General features: G+C 39.0%; 1 protein-coding gene across 1 annotated transcript; it reads left to right on the forward strand.

The window, feature by feature from the left end:
• Positions 1 to 9,312: 9,312 nt before the first annotated feature.
• Positions 9,313 to 10,258, forward strand: LOC139927637 (myosin light chain 3). Its single transcript, XM_071919837.2, has one exon. The coding sequence runs from the start codon at positions 9,393 to 9,395 to the stop codon at positions 9,999 to 10,001; it is 609 nt and encodes a 202-aa protein (XP_071775938.1). The 5' UTR covers positions 9,313 to 9,392; the 3' UTR covers positions 10,002 to 10,258.
• Positions 10,259 to 10,698: the final 440 nt, after the last annotated feature.

Here is a 10,698-nt window from a genome sequence, read left to right on the forward strand (position 1 = left end):
CAGATAATCACCACATGGCCAATCAGCACTATATCTGTTCAGTGGCCATTAGGGCTACGCTTCTACCACTGTATCAAGTTTTGGAAAAATTAGCAGGGCGGTTATGTCTAAACTGGAAATGTCCGGAAATGCTCTCCACTGCCCCCATGTTGTTTGATTGGGCAAATATTGGAGGGTTTGCCTCTTCTTCTGTCTGCTGATAGGCACACAAAGTTTGATGGTGTTACGGGTATCGGTTCGGAAGTTATGTGCCTTTTTATGAGAAGCCACACCCACCGCCACGCCCCCCTTTGGCCAATCAATGTGAAAAGTGAATCAGTTCTTCCTTGCCCCATGACCAACATTTTCACAAACTTTCATGGTGTTGTGTGAATGCATTCGGAAGTTATGTTTTTTTATGAGAAGCCACGGCCACTACGCCCCCTGTGGCCCCCTGTGTGCGGTGTGAAAAGTTAATTAGTTCTTCCTTGCTTAATGGACTTTCCACAAAGTTTCATGCAAATCCGTTTATAATTTTTGGAGTTATCCTGCTAACAGACAAACAGACAGACGAAATGGGGCGAAAACAGTAAACATAACAGTAAAAAACAGACAACAACATTGTGTTTGTTGTCTATCTATCTATCTATGATAAATTGGTGACAACCCAAGCACCAATTTGTTCCATGTCTTATGAGTCCTGGCAGGCAAATGGAAAATAGCAATAGACCTACTGCAAACAATGACATGTCCACCTTGTCTTGCGGCAATCCTTGGCAGTGACTGTTATTTTTTTGGCATGTGAGTCTCCCTAGGTTCAAGGAAACACTATGGCTTAATTACTTTTAAATGTCTGAAGCAACATTGAAACAGTTGTGTACCATCGTTTGCAGCAAGAATACGTTGACCAAAATTAAATCCACCACCAACAACCAATTTTTTTTTAAATCTCTTTAAAGATTATTTTTCTGACAACAATGGCTTCCATTAGATATTTCCTTCGATATTTCCATTAGATATTACATTTGCCTTTGATTGCCTTTCTTGATTAAATCTGCGTCAGCGGAAACCCAGTTAGTAAAATGCTGTAGATTTCTTAGTTGAAGGCAAATACATTCCTAAAAATTCATCAACACAGTATTAGGAACATAGATTTGATGAAAGCACAATGCTCTTCATATGGAATATTAGCGACAGACTTTTGTGACAAAATTGTATATTTTATCATTATTATGGTATAAGTCTGAGTTCTTTCTTATTGGGTTTGATGATTAAATAAAAACAAATTATATTAAATCAATATTTTTACACTTTTGCGCTTTTATTTTGAAGGCTGAGTGCCCACACCAGAGGTCTTTTTCTTAATTATTGTGGCAAATTTAACACAGCTAGCATTTGTGGATTCCTTGGCAATTTACAGGCAGTAGAACACTCTCAAAAGTATCCACACAAACAGATGGAGATTCAGAAATACATTTAGATAAATAAAATAAATAATAAATAAAAAATAAATGCAAATAAGTTTAAGGACTGTGAAAATGATTAAGATATGCAAATGTTTGTGTGACAATATTTTTTAACATTTTGAAAAATGGTAATGTTTATGTACATATCATGAAATATTTGTGAAAATTGAAAAGCATGTAGTCACAGATGTTTTTAAATTTTTTGTTTTTGCCTTCTTAAAGACTGTTTGATCTCTATAAAATTCCATCAGGTGTGCTGTCAGTCAAGTGATGAATGTTACAAGAACTTCAGCAGTCTGGAGGAGGTGAAACAATATTATCTAGCTCCAGTCACTCTGGGCTCTGTTTTACTTGCACAGTCCCCCGATCTTTGAGAGGCACTTTATTTATTAGAGAAAATGGTTACCAAGGGAAATTACGATCAAAGCTGAAATGGCAATTAAGCAATACTGAGCTATAATGAGATTTTATTTGGCTCACAGTCTGATCCATTTGAACCAGTGTGTTTTTTGCCCTGACATCAAACACATGCTGATTTGACACAGGTATAGACAACATGCTGCCAAGTTTACACCACAGTTTTGTAGGCTAATATCATTTGACAGTAGAGAGGCATCCAGATGACAGATGAATAAATAATCAACAAGCTTGAACCACCTCTCATTTAAGTTTATTCGGATCACCATTAGCTGGCACTGAAGGGACAGTTATTCTTCCTGGTGTTCACATAAAAAAACATAAGTACAATCACTGATCAAAAGCAACACATTAGCCCACCAGCCTCCAAATAAAAATAATAAACATAACAATGCAATGATAAGAAGACACACAAGCATGCACACATATACACACACACACACACACACACACACACACACACAAACATATGTAGATAAACGAAGGCAAGTATTCCCCCATCAAAGAAAATCAAAATGTAACATAATGAAACAAAGAAAGTCATGTAGTACAGCAAGCCATGGGATGTACAGTAAGCCAACTTGTTATTGGAATTGCCTTTTGAGTTGCTTTTTAAAACTTTATGGAGAATGCTAGCTGATACCAATGTATTATAGCTCTATACAAAACATTTTTGTGCATCACATTCATTCTGGCTTGTGGAATTGTTGTATTGAACTATTGAATTGTATGACTGTGTCTTTTGTCAGAATACACAGTTTACTATGTGGAGAGGAGTGAACAGACACACCAGGGGGAATGCAGGGAAGTGACAATTTAGAAGTCATCAGAGTCCAGTGCTCTGTGACAGATAGACAGTGAGAACACTCAGAAGAAATGTTTGGTCCTCTTTTGCCAGGATTAAGGGTCTGAAGTAAACATACAAGCATTCCAGCTGAGAAAAGCGCCTGATAAGCTTTGTGAAAAACATCTCATAAGCCTGTGTGCTGGTGGGATAAACAGGTACAAGCCATTCAGAGACACGCTCCAAACACAGCATCAGAAGTGCATCGGAAATAGACCAGTCCAGCAGAACAGGAGAGGATTCTACGACTGAGCCAAGGCCCCCTCTTGGGGGAAGCAAAAAGGGATGCAGAGAATAGGGGGAATGAATAGTTTGGAAACTTCCCTAATCTCCCCCTCAGAATTCCAAGCCAGGTTTGTGAGACACAGGCATAGTCCTCATTCTTAGTACGGGAGAGGGGAGAGGAGATGGGATGTGGCAATTGTGCTGTCATCTCACATCTATTGTTTGGTGCAGACAAATCAACCATATGTGGGACCCTCCACATATGGTTGATTTATATTGCCAGAGAAACAAATTTACATGAGGTAATAGCATAAAGAATGTTAATATGGTATTTATTTGAACTGCTGTAGAATGCAGGTTAATACAAGTTATTTAGTGTTTAAAACATATTTGGTTCAGTTGATGCATACTGATATTAAACCATCATCAAAACAATGATGTTAAGTCAATCACATCTAGGCAGAAAAGTCAACAAGGAATTTGCAGAGTTTAAACAGCATAAACATTTTTATTGCCATCTGTTTGTCCTAAAAAACATCCCACATCATTTGTAATTTAATTTCTAATTGGTATACACTTATTATATAGGAAGCCATATCTTATGTCATCTTACCTCCTGTAATTTCAGCAAAAGGCAGGTATCCAACAGCTTTTTCCACTGACTGTTTAAAATGCTCCAATTTAACCAATCCAACTTGGACACCTATTATTGAAGATCAACCTGTAACTGGGTTTATGTATGTCATAGGTCTCTCATAGGGAAAATATATATTCACTTATAAAATGATTGGTGTCTTAATCACATATGATGATATGACCTTGAGCATGAAATGTGTTCCTATCTGTTTCAAGGTTCAGCGGGTTAAGTCAGTGCTATTGTTATTAGGAGTGTTGACAGTGACATTTGATGCTTGGCTTCACCGATGGTGTACCTTTTTAATGACAACCTTTCAGATCAACTCTATATATATCCGTATAAATGAAAGACACAAAATCCTGTTCCCTTGAGGACTTTTTCGCAGAGACAGCAATAGTCTCTGTTATTTGGGTGTCTAAATGGAACACTTGCAAATTACATTTACTCGAAAAGGATAATTACAAGAGTTTGTATTCAGACTCCAAACTCCTTTTCATACATTAAGCTTTTTTAATGTAAATATTTTTCAAGTTTTTAACTCAAAATGTAATCGCTGCTGCAAATAGAATTTTTGGCCACAGCTATTTCAAACATTGCAATATAAAACAGAGGACTGAGTAACACAAATTGACTCCCCTCGTTTCATATACAGCACCTCTTTATCATGTTGTAAACTTATTATGTTTTGATTAATTTCAAATTGCTTGCTTTGCTTCAGTAGAGTGTGAAATGCACTTTCCCTTTTGTAGTTTTTCAATTTCTATCATTGTAAGCAGGGGGAAAGAGCAAGGGGAGTCTGGGGTGGGCAAGGAGAATGAACACATGGATGTCTAGTGTAATTAAGAAACGGAAGTATTAAAACAGGCAGGGCCTTCACTAGCTATAATTCATCAAACATGGTCTTAATTAAATTGTTTACATAGATGTTTGCAAGCTGGTTCCTGCAACAGTCATTCCATTATAACGAGACAATATTATCACTGGACTCATACTTGTTCACTACACTCTAGGATAGCATAAAAATATAGAAATTCCTTCTCCTCCCCTCCCAGATCAGCGAATGCACTCGGAGAAAACCAGTGCTGTATCTGTTTGGTAGTTTCTATGAAAAAAGTCCCTTGAAGTGGTAGCTGCAGAAGCTGGAACCACCAAGCGTATTTAAGCATCAAGTAACTCACTGTCAACACATAATCAAATCATGATGGATGACTGCTAGCTGTTTATAATCCTTTACAACCTGCTGATTGCATGAATTCATAGGACTTTTAGCAAGACTTGAATGATGGCTTCTAGATTGGTTCTTGATATGGAGATGATGAAGATCTGTTTAAGCATTTAAGTGTCAAATTCCTGATTCATGTGTTGTAATGTGGTAATTTGATTTAAGATTTTTCAAAGAGAAAATGTGCAATAATCAGACAGCCTTCTCAGAGGTTTATAATGTTTTTGTCCCACATTCATAGTCATACCCATAGTTATGGTATTCTGTTCACAACTACTGTATATGAGGTGAGCAGAAGAACTCCATATACAACCTAGTCAAAAGGGCTCCAGAGGGAAGAAAGGGCTCAGGGCTGCTTCCCTTTTTAGCCGGTTAACAAAACGCAGGATCTTTGCTGTCTGAGTCACACCCTTGGAGGAATGTAACCGCTGTCTCAATCACTCTCTTTTATTAGCCCAGGCCAGACCACTGGCCTGCCTGCCCCCATTCCCAGTCTTATCTCAGGGATTAAGGGCTTGCTATCTCTACCCACCCTCTCCTCGCCTGCTCACACAGATATAAACAAACACTCTAAAGACCTACACAAAAATATGAAACACACCCGCATGCATGCATGCATGCACGCACACACACACACACACACACACTCTCACACATTTGCAGGGAAACACTCGCCAATTGGAGTTAAAAAGGCAATGACTGAGTTTAGGTAGCGATTTTGGGGACGTATTTAGGGGACATATTTTTCTGATGATCTAGAATATCTAAGAATAGCTATTGTCGGACAGCAACAACAGATACAATAGTTATTTTAGCCATTGTGAAAGAGCACTGAACTTACTCAAAAATTGTTTTAATGTCCCAAAAATTTGAGTAACTCTTGGGGCCCTATTTCCGTGCTGGCGTAGATCAAGCGCAGTGACTTTGCAGCAACAAAGTGGTATTTTCGTCACATGTTCTGTTTTCATTTTCATGGCTTTGGTTGGCGGAGGTGCACCGACATTGACCTTTCCAAAATCACATACACTCCTTTTATGTATGTTATGCTTCACTTTGATATAAATTCTTTAAACAGTAGACACGTTTACTTGCACATCAAAAATACGATTTTAATGCGATTAAGGCAATAATGCCAGTAAGGCAGAGTTTGTACTGGGATAGATTAACGGGTGATTCTTAAGAATATCTGTCATCCCTATCTGCTTGTAGGATATATTATGCCTTCTTTTTCGGTTGATTAAATCCATATAGGCATCTAATTTGTGAGATGCGGTGCACAATTTCAACGCGCTGTGCAATTACGCATGCCTCTTCCAATGTGGGTACCTAAATCTCTCACAAAATATGCACAAACTTCTTTACTTTTCTGCCCACCAAACTGGTTGGCTATAACTCAGTATACTGCTTCCATGTTTATACAGTGCAAATCATCAGGGGTATAAGAGCACAGACAGTGACATCCTAGGGACGCATTGGTCGTAGATCACACAGCTCCATGAAATATCTTCAGGACCCCCTCAAGACCACCCGTTCCGACCAATCTTCACTCTGTAGCCTCACCCAAAAATGCCATGTTGCAGGAGTACAACTGCATTTGTTTGTCTCTTTCCTTCTTTCCAATGGGTCTCCCAAAAGTAGCGCCTAAAGATAGGCCTATGGCTGTAGCAAATAATGGTCGAGCAGAATCATGGCTGTAATTGTTTTGGTTAAATTTGATAGTGGCGGGACAGGAAACAAGTTCTTTTTTTAACAAAAACCTTCAATTTCTACAATTATCTCTGGATAATCACAATAAATACTTCAGTCATGTAAACAGGATTATTATCAGTTTATGCAATCATGTAAACAACTTAAACAGACTATAGTCACAGTATTAGCAGTAGTCACGTTATTGTGCATTATTGTGTGTAGCCAAATTTTACTAATTGAATACAACCTTATTAATCACTTAAGTAAAACAAACTACAGGCAACCGGCAAAATAATGGAAACACATTTTATTGTACTACAAAGTTAGTTGTAACTGTGCATGTGGATGTTTTTTTGAATTAATGAGTGGGTTTCTCTTGCTAGCGAGCAAGCACGGTGCATCCCAGTTGATTCACGAAAATAGAGCCCATGGTTTTATTGAGTATCAAAGTGACACCATGAACAGTAATTCCTTAAAACTCAATTCAGGAGAACTCATGCCTCACTGATTATACTGTCGGCATTGGAGTTGCTCTAGAATTTACAAAGATATGAAAAGCATACACATACAGTATATACTGAAGGATAATGATAGGGTAAGCATTCTAGACCTATTACCATGTAACAATCATTATTGTTTCTCAAGAGTGCGTCCAAAAGCTTACACAAACTAAAACAGATTACCTTAGCACCAACATATCAATAATCAGCAAGCAACAGTGGACTTGACATTTTTCCAGGATGTCATGTGTGATTGAGAAACTATAAGCTCAATGCCTTTGCCCACTTAGTGAGAGGGACAAAACAGTGAGTTAAGAGAAAGAAAAAGTTTCTGTTGATTCAGTTGGCCATCACAAGATATTATTCAAGTAAGCCATTTAAAACGAGAGACAGTCAATTTATTTTGATTTCTGGAGGTTTGAATTGAAACATCTCTGTTTAACATAAACAGACAATGCACAGTTCTTTGAAGGAGTTGGGGATCAGTGAAATGACTGCTTGTGGGGTTTCTGAGATGAAGACTGCAGATGTAGAAACTAATAATTGACTGGTTCAATCATTGCAACAGTAGTCTATTGATTCAAGCCGTGTTGGTAAGTTTGAAGGACAACAGGAAGACTACCATACTAAGCCCCTTCTCCCCTCGCTCCACTACCCACCAGCCAGTGGCAATCGGCATGGAGCGAAGCTTTCCTGCTCTAAAGTTTGCATGAATTGGTCAGATGCCCGAGCCACAAAATTTACTTTGAAAGCAAATTGCGGAGCAATGGTTCTCTCAATATTACCAAGGTTCTGACATATTATCTTACTCATTTATGTTAATCCAACATGAGTATTACTTTTGCTGAATTAAAACAAAATATCAACTTAAGCCTATCTACAGAGGCCTTCTTACAACACTTTACCAGTAAATGTAACCCTTCCAAGTGAACAGGTTAGCAAATGAGGTATAACACAATGAACCGTTTTCATCATTTCTTTTCATTCAATACTGGCCATGAAGGAAATACCTGATGACTTGTATATGGACTTTTATTCCATTCGGCCTCAGTTGAACTATAGGTCTCATTCTTTCTCTCTGTCAGACACAGACGCACACACCAAAAAGGACAAATGAGCTGTAAGTTCTACTAGCCATGCAACCTCAAAAGAAAAGAGAAGGGGGATAATGATCTTAGGCTAAGCATAGCCACATGGACACACGCATGCACGCACACACACACACACACACACACACACACACACACAGTACGACATCCTATACATACCCTCTCTCCCATAAATTAAATGAATTTTGTGTTGATTAATTTATTATCATTCAATTAAGGAGAATTATTGAGCAGTCATCTATGCAAAGCCAAGAGACATATATGTATTTATGGCCAAGACGCATAGTATAACAGCACTGCTTGCATTCACCTTGCAATGCTGAAAGACTAAAAGCATACAGTACATAGATGTGTGCATGGGCGTGCGCGCACGCACACACACACACACACACACACACACATACACACATATCATGTTCTTACCAATGTTTCGAAATTGTGCTTATTCAACTTTTTTTTTGTCAGTCTACTGGCTCCTTTGGTCCTTGACCCATGGGATAATCATTATGTAACAACACTTACTTTTTTTTCTAAAAACAGTGTTTTGTGTATTACACTGGACTTGACCATGGATGATTTCATTTGATTAGGCTATACATTAGAAGAGAATTTCGGAAGGAGCCTGAATGGGTTTGAATGCATTTAACTTCAAGCCCTATCATCTTATTCTCTCAAAAGAAGATGCATACTTTTCATCATTAGGAAAATTAATATTTATAAGGGCCACAGGGTATCGAGCACTTCTGAGACTTCTGATATAGAGAGTGATTGTCTATTTCAGAGCTCTTGATCACAAGTGTCCTCGATTTGTCAAAACAATATCTCAGACTCAAGGGAGTTAGATCAAAGTTCTGAATAAAATTTATGTTCCTGAAAGCACTAATTCCCAGACTTTCAAGAGTTAGCGAGCCAAGCTATTTTGGTCACTCTCCCTCATGTGTTGCATTGGTTGTGCTCTGATCCCTTTGTCCATCAGTGAGACAGAACATTTTTGGCCTAATGCAACTGGACCCTCGCTAATGACAGTAAATAGCCCTGTCGGCTAGATGATAGCAGCTGAGAACAATACTTCATGGTGACATCACTCACGGGGGGGATCTATTTCAGGTTTCTTCCTTTTATAGTGTGTTGTTGGACATGGTTATCTGGCTCCATCTCCTCTCCCTAGACTAAGCACATATAAAAGCTTCAGGAGAGTCCGTGGCTAACTGTGCTTAGGAATCACCTTCAATCCCTCCAGACTCTTGCTTGTTTCTCAGCAAGTAGACGCACAACCCCAATTCACCTCTGAATCCCTTAACAGCATGGCTCCCAAGAAGATTGAACCAAAGAAACCTGAACCTAAAAAGCCAGAGCCCAAGAAGGATGCAGCTCCAGCTGCCAAGCCAGCCCCAACCCCAGAGCCCCAGCCTGAGCCCCCCAAGGAACCTGACTTTGACCCCAAAAACATCACTCTTGAGTACACCGCTGACCAGATTGAGGAGTTCAAGGAGGCCTTCACCCTGTTCGACCGCACACCCACCGGGGAGATGAAGATCACATATGCCCAGTGTGGGGATGTGATGCGGGCTCTGGGCCAGAACCCTACCAATGCAGATGTGCTGAAAGTTCTTGGCAAGCCACGGCCAGAGGACATGAGCACTAAACTGGTAGACTTTGAGACCTTCTTGCCAATGCTGCAACATATCTCCCGTACAAAAGACCAAGGCAACTTTGAGGATTTTGTGGAGGGGCTCAGAGTTTTTGACAAGGAGGGAAATGGCACCATCATGGGAGCAGAACTGCGTCACGTGCTGGCCACCCTGGGAGAGAGGATGACAGAAGACGAGGTGGACAGACTGATGGCTGGACAGGAGGATGCCAACGGGTGCATCAACTATGCCTCATTTGTCAAGCACATTCTCTCTGGGTGAATGGGACATTTCACCAGAAGGACTTAATCTTACTTCTGTTTTCTCCACTTTCTGGATCCTTACTTAACCTTTGTCCTTTTAGAGGTGAGCATCTCACTTAGTGCATTAGAGGATTTTTGCAATGTCAAAAGCAGCAGATGACAGGTCAATGAAAGAATGTTAATCATAAGACCTATGAATGGTTCCTTTGAATGAATAATGTACAGTGAAAGACTCTCAAATATAATGAAATGTTAAAGATATCAGAGACATCCATAAAAAAATCCATTAATAAAAGAAATATAATTACAAACTGCCTCACAGAATGTTATTTTCCATGCTGCAGCATCTGCAAGATATTACACCTTTTCTAGAAAGAGATTAAACAAAACTGCATCTTTAAACAATTGCAATATCAATACTTTCTCTCCAGTTTGATTTATATATTGATCATAGACAAAGTTTGAAGGGAAAAGACAGGGTATTTATTCAGTACTGTTGCTAAAATTGCTCCTTTTATGTGTATTCAACTTTGCACAAAAACTGTGTTGCAAAGGATGAAGGTTTTTGTTGAGACGGAAACACAAATTGGATTTGGCTCCATGTAAAAATAGAACAGATTCTATTTAACATGGATAATACCACTGGATACACATTGACCTTCGATGCATTCGGGTGATTGTTAAGAGGGGCAGGATGGTAGCAACAGGAGTGTTTG

Source organism: Centroberyx gerrardi, chromosome 2, assembly GCF_048128805.1.
Source record: "Centroberyx gerrardi isolate f3 chromosome 2, fCenGer3.hap1.cur.20231027, whole genome shotgun sequence".
NCBI classification, from domain to species: domain Eukaryota; kingdom Metazoa; phylum Chordata; class Actinopteri; order Beryciformes; family Berycidae; genus Centroberyx; species Centroberyx gerrardi.

Bases quoted from the DNA above. Each gene is read 5' to 3' on its own strand.
- LOC139927637 (XM_071919837.2), top strand. From the start codon at position 9,393: ATGGCTCCCAAGAAGATTGAACCAAAGAAACCTGAACCTAAAAAGCCA.